This window comes from Dermacentor albipictus, chromosome 6 (genome assembly GCF_038994185.2).
Source record: "Dermacentor albipictus isolate Rhodes 1998 colony chromosome 6, USDA_Dalb.pri_finalv2, whole genome shotgun sequence".
NCBI lineage: Eukaryota > Metazoa > Arthropoda > Arachnida > Ixodida > Ixodidae > Dermacentor > Dermacentor albipictus.
In genome coordinates, this window is record NC_091826.1 from 19,303,166 (window position 1) to 19,330,511 (window position 27,346).

Here is a 27,346-nt window from a genome sequence, read left to right on the forward strand (position 1 = left end):
GTTGCCAGACTTCAGAGCGGATTATGCTATGGTCAGCGACTGGGTTTGCGTTGGCGCGAGCTTTGTAACTGTGTGGTCACTATCGTCGCTTTTTATGGCTTTCCTTCAGCTTGTACGAGATCCATTTATTGTTAAACGTAGCAGCAAATTTATGTAATTGTAGATTCACCTAAATGAACGAGGCAAGCAGTACAACTGGTACGCATAGAGCAGTGTGAGATGTCGAAGGCAAAATACTAAGCAAAACGAAACCGTTGATGAAGCACAGCTGTTGGTCCCCGCATAAAGGGACCGCCTCGCTTCCTATATTTGCTTTCGCTCACTTCAAGATCAGCAGAGATATGCTGCTACGTAAAGTGTACATCACGTGCGTACTTTTCGGTTCCCTTTATAGCTGCGTGGGATCAGGTGACTCGGGTGAGTAAGCACGATTGTCATAACAGTTTCTCTAGAATGCGTCAGAAGGAGTGTATCTTTCGCAAAGGTAAAATGTTGGCCGAGACATGATGCATAATTTCAAGTACAAAATCTAAGCACACATCAAATACGCCTGGAAACCATTTGGAGTCGCGTACAAATTTTGTAATTGTATAACTCTGTGTTTCCAAGCGGAATATCTTAGAAATGCGTATCACTATAAATCATGCAAATATTTACGCATGCGTCGTCTCTGAATTTAACATTATTTTTAACAGCAGACGCAACCCTCAAAGAGGTGACCAAGCTAGAGTACCAAATTAAACAAATTTTACAGATTCACATTTTGATTACATTTAGATCACGAAGGCGCGTAAACATATATGCGCTCGTAGGCTAAACTATCCTGTAAAATAACGCATTCTTTTCTTTTTTTTAACCTACACAATATGCGGATTCGAGAGCTAAAAGCACCACCTTGCGATGCTTCTCTACCTATTTAATGACGTGGTGAAAACGTCCAGCGTGCCGAGATAGGCCGCCACCGTAGCGTCCAAAAAATTGCCTATTCGCGTTCTAAACAATTTCTCATTTGCTGTGCATTTGGGCGTCGTTGAATAGCCCCTGTTTTAAACTAGGCAATACAAAAACTTTTCACATTTTAATGACTTCCAGGTTATGCAATAATAAAAAGTGCACGAGAGAAATGCCTGGGTGGAGCTGCTATCAATATCTACGTAATGCAATTGATTATATTTACTTGTAATATTTTATTTGAGAATGGAGCTCACCCTTTTCCCGATGTCGCTGTGGTGTTTGCGCATATATAGGATCAATACGCGTATTTATGTAGGCGACTGCGTGTCAAATAAAATAGATATAAGTGTGCGTTGCAACGCGTCTGTGTGTGCTACTTTGACGCTTATACAACTTGACACTTTGCATTACTGATAACTGCTCTTTTCAAAACGCATCTGTTAACAGATTTGAACAGAATCATTCATCACAGGAATCTTCTGAAACACCTTTTCGACCCAGAGAGGTACACCAACGACGTTCGTCCGGTCTTCTATCACACGAACGTAACGGTGTTGACATTAGACCTGCTGATCCAGGAGATTGCCGATATGGTGAGCATGTGCATTCCCACGTCGTGTCCACAACACTTCACTTTCTGTTCGTTTTCAGGACCATTCAAGGCAGACGGTCAAAGTGAACGTTATCATCTCCGCGGTAAGCCTTTAGTTTATTTTTTTTCGTGGGTTATGACGTGCGCGAAACGTGCCTACGAAATGGTTTTACAACAATTGCGTACTGCGTGCTACAATGACGTCATGAAACAACTAGTCACGGGTGTCATTCTCGAATCTTGCCTGAATTCTTCTACAGAAATGGAGAGACGAGTTCTTGACGTGGAAGCCTGACGACTATGGTGGCGAAGATTTTATCACAGTCCCAGCTGAAAAGATATGGGTACCGGAAATCGCCGCCATGAAGTAAGCCAGCAGTCGTCGTTTGGTTTATCGACGATTCTCTCTAGTTCGTGACGACAACATAACTTGTGCTCTCCTGACGGCGTGTAAAGTATGTGCGCAATTTCTCACATCATTGAGCATATACCGAATTCGTCTTGTACTGACCTACTATAACGGCATTATCGTGTTTTCTTTTTTTCGATTAGTAAAAGGTGATGACTTGGAAGGGGACAACGCTATACGTTTAGCGTTCCTTTTTTTTCTTTTTTTTTTCTTTTTTGGGTAATGTTCGCATGATTGATTTCAAGATTGCCCGACGGTACTGAGAGAGAGAGAGAATAAACATTTTTATTAGGTAAATGCAGCTAGGGAGAGGCGTCCTCATTCCAGGATGCCTTGAGCTCGGGCCGCGTCCTGGGCCCTCGCAATCAGCCGTTGCTGATCCTCGAGGTCGAAGCTGGCCAAGGCTCTCTCCCAAAGCTCGTTAGTGGGGTAAGGGTTCGGATGATTTAATGGTGCCGCTCTGCAACCCCCTACTATGTGCCTGAGGGACCCGGGCTCTGCGCAGAAGCGGCATTGCGGAGAGAATTTTGTAGGGTCTATGAGGTGATTTCCGGTTGGGTGGGGGAATGTATTGACCTGTAGAGCTCGGAGGAATCGCTCCTGCTCTCTAGGTAGTGACTTGTGTGGGGGTGCATATGTTCTGCGGGTTAGCTTGTAGTGTTGTGTGATGTCTTGGTAAGAGACTAGAGGGTGCATGCGCTCGAGTTCAGATTCCTCGGCGTCGGCTCGGTGGGTCAGATCTCGAGCCACGTGGTTGGCGACCTCGTTGCCAGGAATGCCTTGATGAGCTGGCGCCCAGATGATCATGACTGATCTCGTTGGCGGCTTTTGCTTGATGATCCGGAGTGTAGTGGCATGAATTCTGCCGCTAGCAAAGTTGCGGCACGCCTGTTGGGAGTCGGTCACTATGACTTCAACCTCTGTTTGGGAGAGAGCGAGGGCTATGGCCGCTTCCTCGGCTTGGAGGGGATTGTGTCGTGTGAGCGAAATGCTGCTCCGATGTTCTGTGTTGACGACTACGGTGGCTGTTGTGGCTGCGCGTCTGGAGTAAGAAGCCGCGTCAGTGTAGGCTGTAGAGGATAAAGTTCCGTATCGCTTGTGTATGGCCAGGGCGCGGGCCTCCCTTCGCTCTGCGTGGTGCACTGGGTGCATATTGCGAGGTAGAGGACGTACGGTGATGTTTCTCCGGATGGCATGGGGTAAGCTCACAGTCTGAGGCGGCGGATGGCTCAGAGGGTACTGAGGTACTGACGGTACTGAGCTCTAGCCTTGTCGTGCATCCTATAGTGTACTCAGTCATGCTTTTGTTGTAGATGGTGGTTCAATCAATCAATCAATCAATCAATCAATCAATCAATCAGTCAGTCAATCGGTTAAAGCAGAGTAACAAAATAAATACATGCAAGCACGTGCTTTCTTTTCTGCTACCCCTCTGCAGAGATCTTTCGCCTCTCCTGACGTCATCACGACCAGGTGGCAGTTACGGCCGCCCGATGGCGCGCGTGAACGCGTCCGGGTCCGTTTCGCTGGACCACTTGAAGCAGCTGCCGGCCAGTTGCATCGCCACGCCGGAGGGTTTCTGGTCGAGCCGCTACGACTGCCAAATGGTCGTGCACACGTGGGACATCGACGGTCGCGAGGTGCGCTTGCAGGGCAGTGTGCGCGTCGACGTCCAGGACAACCCAGCCTGGGATGTGTCGCAGCCGAGGGTCAAGATCCTCTTCCATGCCGCCATGGGTGAGCAGAAGTGGAATTGTGTACACAGCATAGGAGGGGCTGCTTACGAGCTAGTTGGTTCGTAATGGACTTGCATATGGTTTCCATCGGCGTATTGGAACAAGATCAGCGAGAAGGCTGACTCAACACAATTTAGCCGCAGGCGGATCCGGGGAAGTCTCAAAGGAAGGAAGGGAGGGAGGCTGGCATTCGCCAGTCGCTTAAGCCTTCTGTCGTGTTCGCCTTGTTCTTCACTTCCTTCTGTTCCTTTTGTTTGCTCTTCGGTAAGATAGGCATGGCGTTTAAGAGCCCCCACAATGGGACCCGCAGGAAGAGTACACTAGTAATGAAGCGCCGTTTGGGGAGCGTTCTACCAGGTTAGCAGCGGCCGAGAAGCCCAATAGACTGTCCTCCTGGAGATGGAAGAAAATGGAATGACTTGCCTGGAGGCGAGCCACCCTCCATCAGCACTTGCTCGCCTCCACTTACTTCGACCGGCGCCCTCAAGCGACAATTATCCCCATGCGTTCCGAAGACGCGCCTCCATCTCTGTTGGAAGACTGACTGTTGGCCTTATTGGTCTTGCATTCTGTCTATGGTAACTCAGTACAAAGTGGCGGCAGACAGACCCAAAAAAACGGATGCTACAATCGACTGTTCATTCACCCACCGATATATGCATACCGTTTGGTACGCATGCGCCCCATAAACGTCATCACGTCGTTGCGGGAAAATTTGTGACACAAACATTGCGCATATGTACCTCAATTTTGTCACGAACGCTCCCCACGCGACTGCCGCCTTCTTTTTCTTTCTTTTTTTTTTTTAATCATCCCTTGCTTTCTTGCAAGAGGAATGCGCTGCACAAGTGACAGTGATGCGCGCTCTGCGTTTCATGGCGATCGCCGAGTTGCCCGGATGGTATACGGTATACGCCTACGTGGTTGTCCCGTGTCTCCTTCCTTCGTCCGTTATTTTATTTGGCGCCTTCGTTGTAATTATGCATAATGAACTCGCCCACCAGCACGTGCTCGGTATACGGGTTAAGGTGCTTGCCACATAGGCAGTGTTAACGTGGCAGTCTTGGCCGGCAATGGCTCCGCGCGTGCGTCTTTCTCCGTGCAGGAATTTGCTATTTTCGCGCGGGTATGTGCTAGTTAATGATGAAAAACTTTATTTATCCCTCTTTAAAGGGAAGGGGGCAATGGAATAGAGGGCGGAGAGAGGAACTACTTGAAGTAGGTCTCCTTTATCCTCTCAGCCCACTCCAGGATGGCCTCCTGAAGATCGGGCCTCGAGCTGCGCAAGGCAGCCTCCCACTGCTCCTCACTAGATATTAATTGCTTGAGGAAAGGGGGAAGCGGGTGCTTAGGGCACCCCTTAGTTAAAGGCGGTAGAAAGGCTGCACATCCGCAGCCTTTCGGGGAACATTAGAGAGTTTTCGCGTATCGTTATCGTCTTGCCGTTACCAATACCGGATGCCACGACTCCACATGCCTGGGCAGCGCCCAGACGTCCCCAGTTCTATTCCAATTCGCCCGCGTTACTCATTCTCCGTTGTGACAGCAAGAAATAGATTATAAGCACTCTTTCATTGTTGTTATTAAGTTCGGTTCTTTGTTTTGATGCTGCTAAGCCTAGAGGGACGGAATCGAGGAGGGAAAGTGTCTAATTACACCTAAAGGGTGGCCTCACAGCTATGAACAGCGTTGATCGACGCTAAGCCACTCGGGCGGTGACCTGTTAGTCCACTTAGCCACAACACGTACAGACCAGTCCAAGTCAGTGCCATTCTACCGCCGACAGACGGCGTATTGGGTCCCACAAGGGTCCCATCAAGGGTCCCACACCTTGGGACTTTTGATATAGAAAAATGTGTATTCAGAATGCAGTGTAACTAAACCCCCTCACTCTATTTTTATTTTCATGAGACCTTATAAACATGTGTATCCGAATAGAGGAATGTGATAAGCAGATTTGACGTACAAATAAAGACATGAAAAAAAAAGCTGCACCAAAATATGTAAAAAAAATATCCTAGAAACTCGAAGGAAATGCGACCGCCGCGGTAATTCAATTCCAGAACACCGCACACGTAATGCGGAAACTGTACTTTCGGCGACAAGTTGGGCCCCATTTTGCACATTTTCAGCAAAATTTCTACCTTTTCCAGTTTTTCAAAATTGGGGCAGGTAATTATCCCAGTGTGTTCCCTGGCATTGTTGTCCGTTTGCTTCACTCGGTTGCAACTAAAGAAAGGCTTGGTGCTATAGGTTGAGGGTTTTACACTACTTATTCTTGACTGCTTGGCAAACAGGCTGTCAGATGGTGCTGAGAAAAAGGTACGAGCCGAGCTTGGCGTGCCCGACCGTGGCGGTGGTGTTGCTGACGCTGGCCACTTTCTGGCTGCCCACGACGGGACCCAGGGTGACGCTGTGCTGCGCCAACCTCCTAGTCGCTATCATCTGGCTTTCAACGCTCACCGAATACCATGCGGGATCAATTAGCACCGCGCCTCATGGTACGGAGTGCCAGCTTTCTCCTTTCTTTTTCCCGTGCTTCAGTAACGATTTCATTTGGAGCTAGTTGACACTTACTTACCTTAGCGTGTGGTCTAAGACTGTAAATACGATAGGAAAGGCAACCACTAATCAGCCACTAATGAACCATGTAATCTACCATACTAATCAACCATATGTCAACTTTCTGGCTGCCCACGACGGGACCCAGGGTGACGCTGTGCTGCGCCAACCTCCTAGTCGCTATCATCTGGCTTTCAACGCTCACCGAATACCATGCGGGATCAATTAGCACCGCGCCTCATGGTACGGAGTGCCAGCTTTCTTCTTTCTTTTTCCCGTGCTTCAGTAACGATTTCATTTGGAGCTAGTTGACACTTACTTACCTTAGCGTGTGGTCTAAGACTGTAAATACGATAGGAAAGGCAACCACTAATCAGCCACTAATGAACCATGTAATCTACCATACTAATCAACCATATGTCATCTTGCCTCCTTCCTGTTTCTCTCTGTAACCCTAAGCTTAGGATCTGCGATTTTACCAAGAAACAGCTACAAAATAGAAACGTGTGTGGCCAATGGAGGACGCGATGATAAAGCCGGTCGAAGTCGACCAATCACTAATCTCAATGCAGCTCGAAAACTATAGTTCATGGTGCGATGCTTTTCTTCGTCTTCGTCGAAAGAGGCAGAAAAGCGAGTGCGCTACGCTCCAAGAACAAACATCCTCTGCAAGATTTGTGCATACCGTATATGCATGCGTGTAGTACTGGCTAGCAGATGACGCGGAGAAGCAATCTACACCCCGGCCTCCGAGATCGGGAGATGCGGTCCGCACGCGCCGGCCGATCTCGGAAACCACGTCCACAGTAACAATGTTCCGTCGCAGGCCGCCTCGCGGCGATTCCGTTCTATCTCGCTGCATAGCGTACCTGATTAACTCAAGCAGGCTTGGTAACTATTTATCACCGTCCCGTTTCAAAGGGGATGCCAATAAATCGTCATCATCGTCGAGCTGCGAATTACTCTTTTATCGGCAGGTCAAGAATAACAGTTTATTTATTTATTGTCCATTTACACTTTATAAACAGATTTAAAATAAAAAAACATAGTGGAAGGAGAGAAAAGCCCGCGGCTGCACGCACCGTATATGCGTCGCGATATTTTATGCAGAATTATTGGTTGTCATCCCAGCAGTACGAAAACTCCCCATATGTATTTCTTCAGTGTTTATAATGAACGACTCCATGTCCGTTTATTTTGGTCGGACAGTGCCAATTAACCTATAGAACGTTCTCCGAAAATTTCTTTCATTTATTGCCCGACAAACAATACTAATTTTCAGCACCTCAAGTTCTCCTGGCACAGCATATGGTGTTGCACTAGGAAACTTGAAGTTTAATTTACTAAACTGCTTTGTCGAATACCACTGTTTAATTTTATTCACGCTTGTCTGGTTTGGTTCCTTCACCTAATTGTTATTATTGCGGTAAAGCTGAAACCATCGACGATTTCTTTGTAGAATGTCGTAGGTGTAGAATTCAAAGGAAACGAGTTCTGCAGAGTCCTCTTCGCGAACTTGGGCTCGTCCTTACGCTTCCAGTGATTCTCTCCCTAGAGGCGTTGGCAATAGGTTACTGCAATCAACCTATGTGTTGTCATGTTTAATATTTATGTACGAAACAAAGAGACTCTCATGCAAATTTTTTCAGGGTTTTGTTCCTATAAATAATCATATCTGATAAAATTCACATTAACAGTTCAGATAATGGCGCTATTTTAACACGATTGTTCATTTATGAACAATCGATAACTTAGTTCTTTTCAGTTATTAGTTTAAATACGATAATTAATTAATTATTACTTGATTCCTTAATTATTATCTCTTTATCTACAAAATTCATTTTAGTGCTATTTTAGTATCATAGACACATCGGCATTGTGCTCGTGTATAGTGATGACCTCGGAGTGAGCGAAGCCCTCTAGCAAGTCATACTCCCGATACTCCCCGACCACCACGTACGCGTCTGCTGCAGGACCACATGGAAATTTTGGACGAGCTGGCTACAGAGTGCTGCCGCTCCACCAGCTATTCGTCAAACCTAAAGTCCGACCTCCGTGGAATCGCAGAAAAGAGTTCGCGGGTTACAAAATAAAATTTATGCTAACTTCGGTTTCTTCATTAGCGCACTAAATCATCTCCGCGCTCTCTACTGCTTCGTAAAGGTAGCTTTTCCTGTGGTATGCGCGCTAAGGGTGGAAAACGCTTTACAGGAACAAATAGTTGGAGTGAACTCTTTGTTTTGCAAATTGCAGAAATTAAGATACCTACAGAAAATAAGACGATGAGCAAAACGTGAACAAGGTGAATACAGGAGCCAACGTTTCCACAAGTGGACTTGTCTTCTTCAAGGCAGAAAATAAGAATTTCTCAAGCTCAGTGACCTTGGGAGCCTTTGATAGGAATTACGAGTAAAGTGAAGCCCGTTTGTTACCTTGGGACCGCAAACCCAAATAATCAATAACTCTATTAATCTCATTAGACGTCACGCCGCAAAGATTATCACCGTAAAGTCGGAGTTGAACCAGACCCAGAGCAAACTATTAACTGGACTGCTTCACAGAGCAAATATGAGAACTCGCACAAATTTGAGCTATAAAAAAATAAAGGAGGAAAATACCAGTGACACACGTGCGTACATTTTAATGATTAATGTTCGCCTAGTGTTACCGACTAGCCCAATACATTACCAAAGTCGTATTAAACTATCAAAGGGCTCTGTTATTACGCAAATGAATCAGTCAATTAGTCAAAAATCTATGGGCACTTTGCTGAGCTAAACTGCGATAGGCGAAAGCCTATCTATGACTGCCTCTGTTGCTGTTGTCCGAACTGTTGGCTACGGACGCCGCCGTGGCCGCCAGCAACGGATGCAATCACAGCCACATGGCTGCAAGGTTTGTCGCCGATGTGCGCGCACCCCCCCCCCCCCCCCCGCGCATGTCCGCGCCCTCCCACGCGCCCACTCGCACAGCGCTACTGGCATAGCCTCTCCTCTCCTTGCCCCCCTCACCGTTGGCGCCTCCTCTCCATGCTCCCCTCGCCGGTGATCACCTCTTTCCTCCGTCCACGACGGACTGCGTCCAAACACTCATGAGCAACTAAAGGCTTACGCCTTAATAAATCACGCTGAGTCTCGCCGACGCTCGTAAATGCCATCTTAGCTTTCTTCCTCTTCCTTTTCTCGCCAGTGGTGTTCCTGTCCCTATCGGCAACGCTTTCTGCCGTGTCCCTGGCTTGGGCCGTCGCCACTCACAAGTTGCTGCACTCCGCCGACCGATGCGAGGCTCCCCGAGGCCTGGTCCACTTGTTGGAGACGCCTTTCTGGCAGTTCCTCTGCGTCGGCGGCTTCCAGCCGGCTTCGGCGGCGGCCGCGCGGGAAACGGAGATGGAGCACCTCAGCCACGAACCACAAATGGCGGCCGAGGTGGCGGCCCCGGCTTCGACCAATCAGGAGCCGCGACTCAGGGAGGAATGGCGCGCCGTGTCGCGAGCTGTCGACCGGGCGCTGTTCGTCGCCTTCGTCGTGTCGTTCATCTCGTTTCGTCTGGTGTTCGGGGGGCCCCACTGGGGGGCGAGTTCGCGCGTTGATGAACAACACTAGCAAATCCCGCTGAAATGACGACGACAACAACAATAATAGTAATAATAATAATAATCAATCAAACAAATCAAACGTTTATTACAGTGACATAAAAACTGTTACAGCGCAAACACATGCAACCACAAAGTATAAGGGACAGGACACAAGTGCCCAGGAACAGCTACGTAGCTTTCGTACTGGTGCGCTTAAAAAGTAATACGCGAGACAAAATGTACAGAGAAGACAAACGCGGTTGACAAAACGACGTGAAGTGGAGAAACGAAAATCCGGGTACACCTAAGCACTTCTTATGAGCTGTGAATTAGAAGGCGTTAATGTCCAATTGAACGCCGCTGAGTGGTCCTTCGAGTTTTGCGCTGCGAGTAATGTTACCTTAGCCACGGCCGCTCAATACTAGCCGTAACTGCACTGGAACGTTACGATTTTTTCTACTCTCGAACGAAACCGAAAAGAAAGAGATAAGTGACGCATCAATCCGTTAGAGATTATTGGCGGATTTAATGCGTAATTTATCTGATGGTTAGTGCATAATTGGTAATACGTTTTGTGTAATGATTATTACGACAGGTGGCACATACCCAGGGACACATACCCAGTGACCCAAGATGGTATCACAGAGGTTCATTAAAAATTAAATTATGAGGTTTTACGTGCCAAAAACCACGATCTGATTATGAGGCACGCCGCACTGAGGGACTCCGGAAATTTGGACCACTTGGGGTTCTTTAACGTGCACCTGAATCTAAGTACACGTAGGTTTTCGCATTTCGCCCCCATTGGAATGAGGCCGCCGTGGCCGGGATCCGATCCCGCGACCTTGTACTTAGCAGGCCAACACAATAACCACTAAGAGAGAGAGAAAACATTTATTTGGACCATCGAGGTCATCGATCTTGAGCTCGAGCGGATGGTGTCCTTATTCCCGGACTCCACTGGCCATGGCTGCTCGACGTACTTGCTGGACGAGGGCTTCTTGTCCCGCCAGGGTATCGCTGGTCAGCTGTACCTCCCACAGCTCAAATGACGTGCTAGGCGTCTTTAGGTGTTGAGGTTTGCTCCCGCACCTCCACGAGATGTCAAAGAGTGTAGGGCGTGTGTCGCCTCACCAGGGGCAGATGCCGCGATATGTATGTGGGTACATTTTGCTGTATCTGCAGCAACCACGGAGGGTGAGAGGTTCATTGAAAATCTGCACGTGCCCAGTGACACGTGACCGGTGACCCAAGTTGGCAGATACCCTGTGACACATACACAATGGCCAAAATTGTCGCGAAACGAAAACAGTTATCCCGATAGATGCCGCAAAGTGCGCTAAGTATACTAAGAATTCTAATAGCAATGAAGTTTTTGGTTCAGGCTGGCCACCTTCTCGTGAGCCTTACACTCGGGCATTGCCTGCAGTTGCGGCTCATCTGTGTTACCTCATCTCTAAACACGCGCGAGTTTGTCGTCAACAAAGACGTGTCGGCACCGTTAGTGCGGCTTTCGACGTGTCGTGTCGACAGGAAGCCATGTTAGTTTCACGCGGGGTTATTGGAGAGAGAGAGAGAGAGAGAGACAACTTTATTTGCCACTTCAGGGTAGGAAGTTAGGGCAGGTAGGCCTAGTGTGGCTCCCAGGTGGGGGCGACGTCTTGGGCCCACGAGACGAGTGCCAGTTGCGTTTTCTTTTCTGCTCTTGTCTGCTTGTCTTCTTGTCTGGTTTTTGGATATTGGTGACAGTCAAATATCATCTGGTGGCGGGAGTATATGTAAACGCTGAAATGGAAAAGAAAACGGCATTCTAGATTGACGCTTGCTTTTGAGTACACTGTCATATAAACGGAAGTAGGTAAACTGAAGCAAAACACGCCATGATAGTGGTAAATGGTGAGTGGTCCGCCTTGCATGCTGCTAATTAAAAGCGCGAGAAAATGACGAGGAGAAAGAAGAGGATGGTGCTAGCGGTTAAATACACCCAACTGCTATACCTATTTTCCAGCTCAACGTGATATGTGTGAAATTGGAGGACCGAAGAATACAGGAAAAACCACGTACGAAAATCACGGGCCACAATATAAAGTAGAGCGAACAGTCATATTTGCCTAAGCGATGTGTCCTCCCCGTGCAACGTATAAAAAAATCGTGGCTCGTTTGTTGATGAATAAGTTCAGGGTACGGTGGCGCATGACGCGTCGTAATGCTTTTGCGGCTAGAGTTTAACGTTGATGTGGAAAAATGGAGTCGTCGAAGTAATTGGTTGGCCCTGTCGTTTTCTTTGCCCCCTTCTATTTCTCACACTGTTGCTTGCAGTGAGTCACCACTTAGACCCACACTGTACTGCTGCTCCAGTTCTTCGACAGCGCCGAAACCAAAGGCAGTGGGTGGGCATGTACCAAATGCGGGAGCGACATCCAAGCGGCACAAATGCCGAAATATTTTGCGTCGGTCTGTTTGTCCACCCGTGCGTCCGACGCTGACAATGTTCACTGCAGTCGCCGCCTTCGGTGGTAGAGTGACGCAACTGAATGAAGACAAAGACGATCGGCGACAATCTCGACGAAGAAGACGATGTCACAACAGCTTCGATCAACAAAACGGATACGATTTTTTACAGTCGAATTTTTATAAATTTTCCTTGCAATATTCTTGTATTTGATCCTAGCATTACTGTTATATAACTTGTTATGTTTAGCTATGTTTAGGAAAATTGTTAATCTGTCTATTTCTATTGCTCCATTGCACATTACTTGTTGTTCCTTGCAATATTATGTAAAAGTTCAGGTGCCCCATTCTTGGCCAATCCCACAGGGTGAGTATGAGCCATATTATATGGTCATAATCATCATCATCAGTTTGAAAAAGGCAGCGCTCGGTGGGCCAGTAGTTTTTTGTTTTGTACCATACTTTACCTTGCTAGCGGTGACAAGATTCCGAAGACAACAACACTTTCTCGGTCAAAAAAGAAAAAAATGACTGGTCCTTTGCTGCAACGGATTACAGACGTTTAGAAGTTACATGGAATGTCCGCTTGTGTCAGCTTCACGGCAATGCGAAGTTTCGATTGCCCTTCTATACGATGTCGAATTCAGCAGTTAAATCTATCATGAAAACGAGTGGGTTCACACCATCAAACTTGTTTTTTTTTTTCGTCGTGCGACGACCACTGGACCATTTCCTCCTCTTTTGCCGAAAATATAATCTAGAAAGAAAGGCCTTCTTAGAGCAACCCATGTCGCTTATTGGCCTTCCTCTCTCTGTGCTTAATATTTTACCTGTTGATGTGAGCAACCTTGGTCGAGCACGAAAGAAAGTGCGTCAGATTGTGCATGAGTACCTCACTGCTACAGAGAGACTGTCATGTTAAACACCTTTTCCTTGTTACTAGAGTGGATTCTTTAAATACCTTCTAGCGGCTTCGCCAAAAATTGGCGTGACTCCTTTTCTAATATTTCCTTTTAGAATTTACAATCGACATTGTTTAAATGTAGGCACTACAGACCGCTAAGTTAACGGGAAGCAAGGAAATACATTACATTTCATTTGCGAACACTGACCAATTCCTAACAATAATTAATTAAACTTCTAATTTACAGTACTATCGTCCCACGCTCCACTATACAAATCTAGTTTGTCTCTACTTGTAACCATACGGAAAACCGCCTGCTTCTTGGCCAATCCCCCATAGTGGGTACGCGCCACTCTCAAGGCCACAAGACAAGACAAGACAAGACAAGACTGACCAATCCCACCTCGTGGGCGCGCGCCACGTGTTAAAGACGACAACGAGGACGGCGTCGCGAAGCCTATCGGGAGGGCTGGCTCTTCTTTAGGCGCACGAAGCCCAGAAGATGGACGGTGGCAAAGTTGGCCTCAGCGTGTCGACCCGTGCGCAGCCGGGTGAGACTAGCGACGAGCGACGCGAGGCCAACTCCCTGCCGGAAGACGGCGCCGGTCCTTCGAGTCAAGACCGGGTCGCCGCCGACGTTGAAGCCCGGCGCCAGAAGCCAGCCACCGACGACGCGGGAGAGACGTCGAAGGAGCGAGAGCCACCCGCTCCACTTGCACCGATCGGTTCCAAGAGCCAATCCAGGGATGGTCGTCGCGGCTCACCTTCCAGGAGGAAGGTCATACTCCAAAAATACATTCCCGAGTCCCAGGTCGTCGACTACGAGGAGCTGGACACGCGCAGGGTGAAGTTGTCCGGCTTCCCCAAGGGCGTCAAGACGGAGGACGTCCTGCGCATCTACTGCCAAGACGCCGTCGAAACCAAGCACCTCACCAAGGGCGATATTCTGATCCACGTCTTCGCGGTGTACGACTCCGTCGAAGAGGCCGTCGTGGCCGCTGCAGCGCTGGACGGCTTTGTGATCAAAGGATCTCCCATCAAAGCTACGTTCATGGCCGGGCGTTGGAACGACCCGGGAACGCGCCCGAAGGTGTCGTCCCGCACGCTGGACATATGGAACGTGCCGAGCGAGTTCCTCAACAAGGAGAAGCTGGCAGCTGTCTTTAAAACCGGCGACGTTATCAAGGTGTCCTCTACCGGGCCTTGCAAGGTTAGGTTCTCGTCGCCCAGTAAGCTCATCGGCGCTGTCAAGGACCCCGCTTGCCGCACTCTGGCCGGGCAGAACTTGAAGTTCGCGATGGCCATTGACTCCGCGGAATCAAAAGGTCGTGCCAGAGCCAACGCCAAGCGAAATGCCAGGGCAGCTAAGCGACCTAAGAAGAGCAGTAAGCCCGGAACCTCGAAGCCCAACTCGTCTGGTCAGAACAAGAAAGCCCGAAAGAAGTAAAGCACAAGCACGTGACACCGCGCGGCAGCTTCGATGCTGCTGAGCTTCAGCACGTTGCTGCAGCAGGAGTTCGTCTTTCTTGCAAAACGCGCAACCTGACACAAGTACCCGAAGGCGGCTCTGATCAAGCATTGGGTTGAAAGATGGTCTGTGGTGGAAACTTGCTTCCATTGGCCGAAGCGCAGCGGTCTCACAAATGATCACATATGGCAACGGACACCTTCATGCAGCAGCCGAAGGTTTGCTTGAAAAGACCGAGCTTCACGTTACTGCTAAATAAATACATCCAATGATAGTCGCACGGGATTGTCTTTTTCAGCTACAAATACTTTCTTTTTTACTTGTATTGGCTCACAAGTTCCTGTGGTGATACGGTCACGCCAAAGCCCAATAATTGCTCCCAGAGCAGAGCAGCTGCGGGAAAGTGCGGTTTTATGAGTTGACAACTGCGCTGGCGCTGGACAGCAGCACAGAAGCTGCTGAAAGACAGCAGCCCCGAAGAGTTCAACGCCAGGCCGAGCTGTTGCTTTATGATTTGCAATGTCCGTTTCCTCAATGAGGAGAAACGCCGATAGTGCAGTAAGTAATGTTCAATTGCTTCTATTTGTTTCTACTTCGTTGCAAAAGTGGCACAAAGAGAAATCTCCAAACCAGATCGGTGCATGCATAAATGTAGGGTTGACGACTCGACACCGCAGCCTTTCATGCTCTAGGACAGTTGGATGAGGGGCGCGCTGCATTCTTACCAATTCTTCTATGAGCAACGACATCATACCTAGTATTATCACCAGACGACGTCAGCATATCTTGCTCTGTGTCTTGAAGTCACGACATTGTCACCAACCCTAAACCCAGTACTTTGAGGCCAACTTTATTATCAAACTAGAATACCTTGTCTCTCAAACATTTATGCTTCCCATGTCACCAGTGTAGTAGACGTGGTAAAGTTTCGAATGTAAGTGTCGCCACTGCTTTAAAGGCGAAAGTGGTGAGCGCTTGGTCTGAGGAATATGCTTCTAGCGATTTGATGTCGGTTTCTCTTCTTGTTGCTCTTAGCCACCCGCATCACGGCCAATCCCCCAGTGTGGTTATGTGCCACGAATATTGAGAACAGCAAAAATACTGCTCGTGCATTGTCCGCTTCCCCGTAGTGGGTTTAGCCATAGTGGGCTTGTGCCCCTGAGGTATAATAATAATAATAATAATAATAATAATAATAATAATAATAATAATAATAATAATAATAATAATAATAATAATAATAATAATAATAATAATAATAATAACCATAGTCGAAGAGCTCGGTGTCTCCTTTAAAGCCGTTCGCTATTTTCCCGTTCCCTTTGCTTCAACAAGTGGGGAAGAAGTGGGTAGCTTCCCAAGCAAGTTAACGTCATATCAAAGCCATATCACATCAAATGCCACGTCCATGTGCAAAGGAGAAAACGATGCGCTCGTCGTTTGTCAGCCGCTACTGGCCCAAATCAGAGGGTGCGCTGAACTGATCTTCCAGTAGCGTAGCTCGGCGGCGATTTCCCGCTGTGGCCGCCGAACTTGTGCAGAATGCTGCATAATTAGAACAAACCGCTTAAAAAATTATTTAAATTATGGCGTTTTACGTGCCAACGCTACGATCTGCTTATGAGGCACGCCGTAGCGGGGGACTCGGGGTTAACTTGGGCCACCTGAGGTGCTATAAGATGCACTCAAATCCAGAGAGAGAGAGAGAGAGAGAGAACAACTTAAGTGAAAATGCCTGCAGAGTCGGTTAGGCTCCCTCCACGCAGGGAGGACAAGCTTTTACCGCGACGCGGCCACTACGTCAGTCTCGTGCATTGTGCTCCTCGAGGTCTTGGTTCCTCGCTACTTCCGCGGATCCGAGAGGGCCGCCGCCCCCTTCCTGGGGGTGCTGCCCCCCTTCTCCTCGGTTTCGCGAGGTCGCTGCCTCTCTAGAGCTGCCGAGACCTGCTGGACGGCCTTGAGTTGCGTATCTTGGTCATAGCTCCTCGTTGCAGCCTCTAGCTGCGGCGGGATCGTCGTCTTCTCGCTGGCTCAAATCCAAGTACACGGGTATTTTCACAAATCAAAATATTAAAAAACACTTCATGGCATGCTTTGTGTGGCAAATCCTTCGAATTAACACAAGATTCCAATAATACCTAAAATCTGCGTATAATGTCGCCACTATTTTTTTTATTATTTCACTCCAACCAATCATTTTTAATTCGATTTCCTTATTTCACTTGCGTCGGAGGGCGTATTGCGAGTTGGTCTTGGGCCAAAAGTTTCGTCTTGCGGCGCTTGGCAACACGGTTGAACGCAGTGCTAGCTCGATGCATATACTATGTGAACCAGTGTCACGTGAATTAGTTTCGCTTCATTATACATGTACATATATAAAAAAAAAGAATTGTCGCTGTCTCAGAAGTGAAACGCGTTGCCGGACGGCATCGTCAGTTGTGCGGGGCGTAGGAAGCGCTCGAGTCGCTGCAGTTTTGCCCGCCGCAGTTGGACATGGGCGAGCGCAGGCCCTTGAAGAAGTACAGGACCACGATGAATAGCATGGAGCTCGCCGTTGTGCCCACCGCGAACGAGCAGAAATCCAAGCCTCCCTCGGGAGGGTTCGGCCGGCCGGAGGTCCGCGCTGCAGCAGGCTTCGGCTGGGCTGGGAACCGAAACACTTCTGTAGGTCGAATAGCCGTAAACGCGAAAGAAGCCGCTTTGCTGCGCTGAGTAGTTATGAGTAGGGTTGCGTGTTGGCTGTATTTACTTTTCTTCAAATTTGGGAGTTATATCTATCGGTGTTTATTATTGCGATTGCGATCATGTGGACACTCCAGCCGCATCTTTGCCGTCGCCGTGATGTTTCGTGTAAAGTCCGAGGGTGATATGACCGTCGCCCCGCGTCGTGTGCTGTACCTGCGAATGAAAGCACGCGAGGGAAACCGACGATCTGGGCTCAATCTGGCTCGAGCGAAGGCGGAAACCGGAGAACAAACGCGCCGACTTTCGTCGCGCGAAAGGCCCTGGGTGGATGGGAGGGAGGGAGGGGGGTGCGTGAGGCGTTGTGCTCCGACAGCAATGAAGATAGCAATAGGGGCTTGTTGGTACGGCATATTTTATTTGGTATAGAATTTGTTCTATATTATTATTTGTTCTTATTTTGTTCAAGTGCAAACCAAGAGTTAAAGAAACAGTGATCATGAGTAGAAGCAGGTGTGAAATGACGCGCTTGATAATAGAAGTCAGACACATATCAACATTCGGCGATGCATGCGTCAGTAAACCTTCCATTTCATTATCTTCGAGAGAGCTGAATTATCTTTGTTCGCGTTGAACGTGTACATGTCTTTGAAAATGTGAGTCAAGAAACTGCCTACGTGTGGTTACCAGTTTATATCTTTTGTTTATTTTTCCAAAAATGTTACACGTGGTGTGTGACGGGTCGAGGGTGTATATATAGCGACGAGAACGAGAAATAAATCTGTTGTTGAAAATAGCGCTGTGTGTGTCAGATGTGCCTTCTGTTGTCCTTGTCAAGCTTGCGCTATAACAAAATAAGCTCCGACAGCAAGTGCGCATTTCGCAATCAGGGGCGAGGGCAACTGACGATCGAGGCTCAATCTGGCGCGCCATATATGGAAGAATGTGAGGACTCGACGCGAGAGGGAGGAGGGGAGGGGTCGGTTCCGACTCCGCCAACAAGTGCGTACTTAGCACGAACGGGCACGGCTGCGCGCGCCGTATATTGAGAGGGATCCGCAGACGGCTGATACCTTTGCGGGCGCTGTGTTCTCGCCGCATTGACCGCGCTCATCGAGCGTGCTGTGTTCACGTTTGCTTGCGCGCGCTAAACACCCTACTTGTTAATTCAGTCAGCAATTTTTTCGAAGTTTACATGGCTAACAAAACTACTATCCTTATTTCGCATAACTGTGTGCTAATTTGTTATCGCAATCGATGCTTCGCCTTTAAGGCCAAACTGGGACTTCTTTTTTTTCTCCCTTCCAATCGGTGTTTTTCGACGTGTAATTTGAATGCCGGAGAGAAATGGATCTTTATTGGGGCTTCGAAAACGTCGAAGGGTGAGGAGGAATCCGCTCTGCTCGCGTGCAAAGAGCTTTGCGAGGAGAAGCTTGTCCTCGGTACTATCTAGTCCTCTTTTCTTGTCACGCGGAAACTTATGCCTGGCCTAAATATTTGGAAACAGCAATGCTGCTAAAGACATAAGAGAAAAGAATGGGACGTAGAATTGAAAGTAAACTTAAGACAACGAAATGCCCGCTTTTTCGTTTTTCACACCGATTCAAAGAAAACGGCCGGTGTTTGTCGGTATGTACCGAAAACAGGGAAGCCTAGTTATGAGCTAGGCATAAGGATAACCCTGTAATTCACGGTTTATGTGCAATCACAGTTCCTTGTAATATTATGCTTGAAGTCACGGAAAAAAGATAAATAAAGCTTAGGATGAATTTTTCCTCTTGCAAGGGCACAAAGTGACAACAGCGCATGGTGGCGCTCAAGTGAGCACGCAACTTGAGCGTATACTTGCGCAAACTATCATTCGGAAGTGGGAGTGGGATAACTACGCCATGTGAAGGGCTATATTGCGATGGAGCTGCTTAATGATGTCGTTGAACTGGCCACTGAGTGTCTCTTTTTTAATGCGTAAGCATTCTTTGGCAAGCACCCGAGCAAAATATGTACGCGAAAGGTGTAATGTAATGCACAAAAATACGTAATTTGCGAGGTCAAGACATTTCATCGCTATAATATTGTAAGCGTAGATTACTGGTAGCTGTATGAGCGATAAGGAAAAAATGAAAGAAAAAAATTGATCAGAGAGAAAACAGTTCTGGTCAGGCCACCCTGAAAGCTTGCTTTCTCGCATTACGAGTCTGTGTGCAGAAAAGCGTAATGTGGGGCTGCTGAGTATAAATATGGGAATAACTGATTGGTTCAAGCGATAATGGTATAATAGTAATATTAATAAATGATCGGTGGCGTTCACAAAAAATTGGTGACGTCGCCGTCGTCATGTCAAGGTCGTGAAAAAAGAAAGAACAGAAAATAAACTTTGAAAATTGGAAAGAAGACAGCTGTGGGGAAACTGGTTGTGACGTCGTTCCGGCTCAGTTGATACGATCGCTTTGAAGGGGCCATGCGGCTTCCCGGAAACTCATCTCCATACCGTTCAGTCATCCAATTTCAAAACTGATTGGTATATGCAATAATAATAATAATAATAATAATAATAATAATAATAATAAAAACGTTGCCGTAGCCGCGTCAATGCGCGGCCGTGCAAAGTACGAACTTGTTGGCGGAGTCGAAGCTGCCCCCCTCCCTCCCGCGCTGCCTCCCCGCTTTCCTCCATATATCGCGCACGCGAGATCGAACCGTGATCGTCAGTTCCCCTTGGGCCCGGTCGCGAAATGCGCAATTGCTACCGGAGCACAACGCCGCTACCGCTCCCTCCCTCCCATCTCCCACCGTCTTCCGTCGCGCCGCCTCCCGCGCGACGGAAGACGGCGCGTTTGCTCTCCGCTTTCTTCCTTTGCGCGCGCCAGATTGAGCCACGATCGCCGACCTCCCTTACGCGCTTTCACTTGCACTTACAGCATACGACGCGCGGCGACGACAAAAAAGCGCCTGGATGTAATTGCTATCGCAGTACAAGAAAATAATGAGATCCAACGCACATGCTGGGATCTAATGGAAATGCAGCTTTATCGAAGCGGTGAAATAAGCGCTATACAGTTGTTCATCTTCCGCACCACGTTTGGCAGCACGGTGATCTCGTGTGTGACATCTCTCGACAAACATCAGACGTCGCCATCCTCCTCGCGAGCGACGTCTTTGTGTCGACGTGCCACAGCTGGTATGCCTCCGCGTGAACTGCTGCTTTTATTTTCGGCAGAGCTTGTCGTTGCTGTAGTTCATAAAACGACCTGATGTTGTTCAGAAAGTTGTTATGGGGATTCGTGTTGTCTAAAGGCAGGCGTGGCAAATGTGGATGTACGAACGCACGGCAATCGATCGTGCTCTAATTTCTGGTTCCTTCCTGTGCTCCTGTTTGCTCTAGCCTTCTTTTCAGGAATATATTCAGGGCATAAACGCCTGATAAACACTACACGAGATCGCACGTTCCCCGAAGTTAAAGCCCACCGTACGCATTGCGTTTAGTTGTGTAGCATTTAAGTAACCGCTTCGCGAAAGCTTCACCTTACACCGATTCCAGATTATATAATACGCTGACGAAGACGTTTTAAGCATGGTCCGAAGACGACGACGCTCTGGGCACCGTGCACTGTCTACCATCTTGTCAGCTGTACAGGTATCGTAAATATTCTGCACTTACATTTGTGAATTCTTTTAGCCCCGTAGCAATATATATATATATATATATATATATATATATATATATATATATATATATATATATATATATATATATATATATATGTATATATATATATATATATATATATATATATATATATATATATATATATATATATATATATATATATATATATATATATATATATATATATATATATATATATATACACGCTGTGTCCAGCAGCTAAACCTATGTCAAGATATTGCGAGTCCTATCGGGGAGCTGAAACGTCAGTTACCGGTCCCGGTAGTGGACCTGAAAGGGAGCCTGGGCACCGACGTCTGCTCGAGGGCGCCCGTCTGCCAGGAGCAGCGCCTGCCCAAGTCTTGCGTCACTTCCCTCAGGTCGTCTACCAAGACTTCCAGGAGTGGCGCCATCGTGTACGGGTCCGGAACTTCCGGCGCCTTCGTTTGCGGCGAGATGCCGCTTCCGGCCGTGCTGTACACTGCGTGCACATCATTGCTGGAGCGCGTTCCACTTCTAAGCGTAGACGGCAATAAGTGTGACTGTAAAGTATGAGCGCATAAGTGACAAAATTTTTTACTTGTCACTGCCCAAAAAAGAAAAAAATAATAAGAAAACGAAAGGAGCCTTAGGTGTCCGCACGGACACCTTGTTAACTAGCACGCTAGTTAAGCACCTGTCTGAAAACGTTAATTTTCGCATCGTAAACAACCTGTAAGGTATGCGTGTGGTGTCTTGAAACACGAGTTTTCCTGCGATGTGAGCTAGTTGGTGCAAAAAAAACATGGATAGACGCGATGCTTAAAAGCGCAACAAGGATTAGGTTAGGTGCCACAAGAAGAGAAAGTGAAGCGCTTCACATTCTCCGTGTTCTTTTATTCCGGCCGCTCACTTTGAAGTCAAACTGCAACAAAATTTGACTTGACTAAATTGGTTATAAATTAGTATTGCGCATACAACTGACGCAATCTTGGCAAAGCTTCTAGGACTGTTAATGGTCTAACTGACGTATTAGCCGCCCTTAAAAAAGCGTCCAAGCAGGCAACGCGTGCCCCTTGTAGTTAGGTGATATGACTAAGTCTCAGAACATCCCCTCCCAGACTCGAGCGGCACCCTATCTCTGAGGTCATGCTGCGGAGCCGCGCATTCTGAGTCATGCGCCACTTCCGGCAAAAGATTATGGCGGCGTTGCTCTTTGGTTTTTTTTTCTTATTTTAAAAATTTTGGTATCAAACACGTCTACTCTTACGGCCCTATTACGCCCGTATATAAAACCTCACATTTTGCACGGTGGTTGCTCTATGCCGACACTACCCCAAGCTAGACTCATTGTTTCGGCAAAAAGATTTTCGAGCCAGCCGTACCCAGGCCCTAGCTCATGTGGCGCAAGGAAGCTACTGAATTATTTAAATTTCTCAAGCTAAAATACGTAGAAAAATCGTAAAGTACGACTTACACACAACCTACAGACATGATGGGCGTCGGATTGTAATTTGACTACACGAAAACCAAATAAACCCCTTTTCCTGCGTTTCTACCAGTCATAGACTGGCTACGGCGTCCGCCATTTGCACGCGCCGGTGCTTGAGTATCTCGGGGGCCACGGAGCGGTGCGCCTAGTTTCTTGCAATACATCCAGATGGCGCTCACCTCTGCCGCATCGTGGCCACGCAAGAGGCCGCGTTTCTACCAGAAAGCCCGCCTTCTTGCATAGCGTTCGCGGCCAGCGTTAACGAAAAAAAAAACATGTAAAACGCAAAAACGTTTTTCTGAGATAACTCCACGACCGTTTTTAAAGAAATCTGTCGTATTTGAGAGATAAAGTTAAATTCTAGTGACTGTTGGAAACGGAATTTCAATTTAGGGCCTGAATTTTATTAAGAATCTTTTTTTAATTTGAAAGCTTGAAATAAATGGAAGCACGAAGTCTACAAATTAACAGCTCAGCATCAAGTACAGATATTGGTTTTCACGGCATCCATTATATCACTGAAAGCAGACAAATTAAATATGTCTATTTATATCTTGCATATATTTATTACCTTGTGTACAAGAGTTCTGCGAAAGCTGTATTTCCCTATTACAATGTTTTAAGATTCATGTTTAACATATCCATTTCGTCCGCTTTAGATGTACTGTTACATTCAATTTACACAGTTGTGATATCTTTTTTCATTGCTGAGTGACAGAGCTGAAAACTTGATAGTTTCGGTTTCTGAAAATTTTCGACACTTGCCACTTTTCATAAAAGATTGACTACTTTAATCGAAAATTCGAGACTAACAGGCACTAGACGTTCAGTTTTTATTTTAAATGCAACAAACTTCGTCAAATTTGGTGCAGTGGTTGCGGAGAAAAACGAATTCTCCTTTTACATGTATTTAGACAGGAGCACGCGAGCTAAGGCTTCGTAAGCTTTAACTCGGGTGCTCCTATCTAAATACATGTAAAAGGTGTGCGTGGGCTTACATACATACATACATACATACATACATACATACATACATACATACATACATACATACATACATACATACATACATACATACATACATACATACATACATACATACATACATACATACATACATACATACATACATACATACATACATACATACATACATACATACATACATACATACATTACTACGTAATGCATTCGAGAAATGGAACGAACTTGTGGTCCCAGAGGACGTCCTGGACGTCCGGAACGGCTTCGTGGAAGGCCGGCTGGAATCCGCGGAGGCCGCACCCTGCCGATGCCCGGCGGCCTGCGTGCCGCTGGACGACTCGTCCGCCGCCTGCTTCGACGGCGCCTGCATCGCGGCTCCCTTAGGGTCACTCCGCGAGCTCCTATTCACTTCCTCGGGCATGGCCGGCGCTTTCTTCTGGCTCGAGCTCGTAGGTCGCGTTGGCAGCGGAGGCAGCTGCAGGTCGTCGTTGCTCACCTCCTTCGAAAACGACACGAGGGAATCGCTCGGCGTCGGCGTCGGCGTCGACGTCGCCAGTGGACCGGCTGGGACCTGCGTTGATGACGTAAACGAGTGGTACGGTGAGCCGACAAGTGAAGTAAATGAAATGCGGGATAACCGCGGACGTGCTTGTAGAGCAGAAGACGGCAACCAACAAGTACCTGAAGTGATTCGTTCTTTCATTGCGTCCGCTAGGCGGAGAGGCCTGAATGCCAGTCCAACGCAGGCAGACAGGGCGTCACTATGACCGGGGTTGAAGTTTATTTTGGTTCATTTACAAAAGAACCAAGCCACGCAGAGCGAGGCTAAAGGTGTTATTCACACCGAAATAAGGACTACCCTCCAGGAACAATAAAAAGCATACATTGGCAGTTCATAAGCACGTACCTGTATGCAGTAGTAATGCAAGCGCATACAGGAGTTGCAGATATAGGTGCACGTTATCGAGGAAACACAAAGTACAAATGCTAACAAAAACTTCCACAGCGCAGAAACAAAGCTAGCGTACTTAGGGCTAGATTTACTACGCATAAATACCCAAGACAGTCACTGGCCGTCGCCGCAGCACCGCCAGCCGTACGCATTTTAAATCAAGGATCCGGGACCTCAAAGATGTGCGGCGTAATGCTGACGCATTTCTCCAGCATTCACCGCTAAATCACCAATGGACATATTTGCATCGAAGACATTTATGTACCGTTCGTTCTTTCATTGCGTCCGCGAAGGACAGAGCCGTTAACCAGTATATCTGTAGCGATGCCGGAGCCCTCTCCCGCGTCCGCCACAGGTTACTAAACCGACTATAGTTACTAGACTTACTAAAACTTCAGACGTCCCTAAGCTCTCGCGCGAAAGCATTTGCCGGCAAGCACAAAGGGAAGTTTATTTGGACATTACAAAACGTAAATACACACAACCAGAAAAACTGCGACTTATAATTATTTCTTCCACATAACGAAAAGACGGTATGCCAGCAATAAGTTTATTTCCACAGTGATGTGTTGCTACCGCGGAACGAGAACAATACCAGCAGCCACAAAATTATGAACAAACAGGCAGGACTGACTGCACGTCAACAATGCAGCGGAGTTCTACCCTTGCTTTGTCACCGATTTACCTATTTTCGCGAACCCCGCAGCAGCACGGGTTATTTAACAAAACATGACGAAATATTTATCCTACCGTTGAAAAATGCTGTTTCTAGAACCTGTATAAGTCTGTGAGAACTACGTTCTCATAATTTTTTTTTATTTGGCTTACTGTTGGCGTTCTACGGTGAACGTGCCCTGCAACTATAGGCGGCGCGTGAACGCGCAAATTTTTGCATGGGCGCCTTTTTGTACGACCAAGAAAGTCCGACCACCGACCGCGAAAGCGTATATAAGAGTAAAAGATTGTTACTGTCTTTTAAAAGTAAGCCACTCTTTTTGGTTCCCTCGATTGTTTCGCAGATAAAAACGCAGCGCACTCTCTCCATGGCCTCCGACATCCGGAGGCGCGGGCTAACACCGTGCGCTGCCCGATCTCCGAGGCCGTGCTTCGCTCATGTTCTGTCTTACCTCTTGCGCCTTCAACTTAGCCGGAGCAGGCGAAAGAGGAGGAGGAGGAGGAAGGGACGGCGCAGGGTTCCTGGCCTTCTTACTGTCCGTGCTTCTGGATCCGCTCAGCTTCGACGCGCTAGTCCTGGAGCGCGAGCGATCCTTGGACGGGACGGAGCGCTGCTTGTCGCCCCTGGTCTGAGCGCGTGCCTTCTTCGCCTTGGACGGCTTGGCCTTGCGCAACCGGGAGGCCCGGGGGTGCAGCGGTGGCGTGGAACCCGCTGTGGCCCGCAACGCTTCCGAGTCCATGGGCACGCTGGTCGTCACCGTCTCGGTCACCGCCGCGTCGGCGTCCTCTTTGGACGCCCCGTCCTCGTTCTGCCGTGCACTCATCTTCGCGAAGGCCGCACTTGATCGTGATCCTTGAGGACAACGGTTGGAGCTGCTTCTCGCCCTGTCTGGTCTTCTTCTTCCTCTGCCCGCGTGCCAGCTTGTGTGTTGCCATTCGCGTTCTGGGAAGCTTTAGCTCGGGTGCTCCTACATGATGATGATGATGACGACGATGATGATGATGATGAAGTCTTAATTAATGTCCTAAACCCACTATGGGGGATAGGCCACGAGCTGGGTGGTAATATGATTAAAAAAATAAAATTAATTAATTAATTAATTAATAACACAGAAAAGGAAATCCTACATGATGATGATGATGAAGTCCTAATTAATGTCATAAACCCACTATGGGGGATAGGCCACGAATCGGGTGTTAATATGATTAAAAGAATAAAATTGATTAGTTATTAAATAAATAACACAGAAAAGGAAAATAAATGTATAACCCAAGATGAAAAATAAACTGTGATGCTTCTATCTAAATTCATGCAAAAAGAGAATTCGTTTTTCTCAGCCACGAGTGCACCAAATTTGACGATGTTTGTTGCATTTAAAAGAAGAACTTAAAATGTAGTGTCTATTTCGAGTTTTTTTATTTACGCCGCAAATTTTTTTATTAGAAATTGGCAAAAATCGAAAATTTTCAGAAAATGATACTATCAAGTTTACAACTTGATAGCACAGCAATGAAAAATTATATTAGAATTTGATGGATTGCATCTAATAGTGCATCTAAAGCTGCCAAAACTGGTATGTTACACATAAATCTTTAAAAAAATTGTAGTATTGAAATACACTTCTTGCAGAAGCCTTGTACACAACGTAAGAAAATCATGTAAGACATAAAGTGACACATCGGATTTGTCCGCTTTTGATGATCTAATGGATACCGTTCACAGAACCGTGATATCCGTTCATGATGCAGAGTTATTAATTTGTAAACGTCGTGCTTCTAGCTTTGTTTAGAAATCTGGGATTTCTGAAAATTCTTTCAAAAATATTCAGGCCCTACATCAAAATTCCGATTCCAAGAGTAACTAGAACTTAGCTTTCTCTCTCAAGTTCAACAATTTTTTTTTAAGTTGGTACAGGGGTTACCTCAGAAAAGCATTTATGCATTTCACATGTATATGAATAGGTCGCGTCGGAGTTGGGCCCCAGCTAAAGCTTCCTGCCGCACGCAGCCCCTCTCAAGCTTATAAGATATCAATTGTATGTGTTATTAGGAGGCTAAATTCTAACAAAGTGCGTTAGTCATCATTGCGTGTTGCTTTGCCAACGGTGGTATCTGTGGTCGATCCGACGTGCCCGGCACACGAGGCTGCACGGGACCTAACTCACCGTGCGATCCCGGACTCCCTGTCGGCAGGATGGGAGGGCGAGCGCGACATCCTCGTCACTTACAACTATTCATTTCCTTGTCTCCACATGCTGCATATCT

At 47.3% G+C, this 27,346-nt stretch overlaps 2 protein-coding genes across 4 annotated transcripts; one reads left to right on the forward strand and one right to left on the reverse strand.

The window, feature by feature from the left end:
- Positions 1–107: 107 nt before the first annotated feature.
- On the forward strand, positions 108–12,479 carry LOC135896332 (acetylcholine receptor subunit alpha-type acr-5-like). Of its 2 annotated transcripts, none has more exons than XM_065424699.1 (6): positions 108–417; positions 1,402–1,547; positions 1,606–1,650; positions 1,807–1,913; positions 3,394–3,692; positions 9,443–12,479. In XM_065424699.1, the coding sequence occupies exons 1-6, from the start codon at positions 258–260 to the stop codon at positions 9,853–9,855; spliced, it is 1,170 nt and encodes a 389-aa protein (XP_065280771.1). In that variant the 5' UTR covers positions 108–257; the 3' UTR covers positions 9,856–12,479. The 2 variants fall into 2 exon arrangements, with proteins under 2 accessions (XP_065280771.1, XP_065280773.1); XM_065424701.1 differs by having other exon boundaries at positions 288–417; positions 1,427–1,547.
- A 4,306-nt stretch (positions 12,480–16,785) lies between these two features.
- LOC139046796 (uncharacterized) lies at positions 16,786–26,039 on the reverse strand. 2 transcript variants are annotated; one of them, XM_070520703.1, is made up of 4 exons: positions 25,534–26,035; positions 23,680–24,025; positions 21,274–21,480; positions 16,786–17,294 (listed from the first exon to the last, which is right to left on the reverse strand). In XM_070520703.1, the coding sequence occupies exons 1-4, from the start codon at positions 25,903–25,905 to the stop codon at positions 17,083–17,085; spliced, it is 1,137 nt and encodes a 378-aa protein (XP_070376804.1). In that variant the 5' UTR covers positions 25,906–26,035; the 3' UTR covers positions 16,786–17,082. The 2 variants fall into 2 exon arrangements, with proteins under 2 accessions (XP_070376804.1, XP_070376805.1); XM_070520704.1 differs by lacking the exon at positions 21,274–21,480 and having other exon boundaries at positions 25,534–26,039.
- Between the last annotated feature and the right edge of the window lie 1,307 nt (positions 26,040–27,346).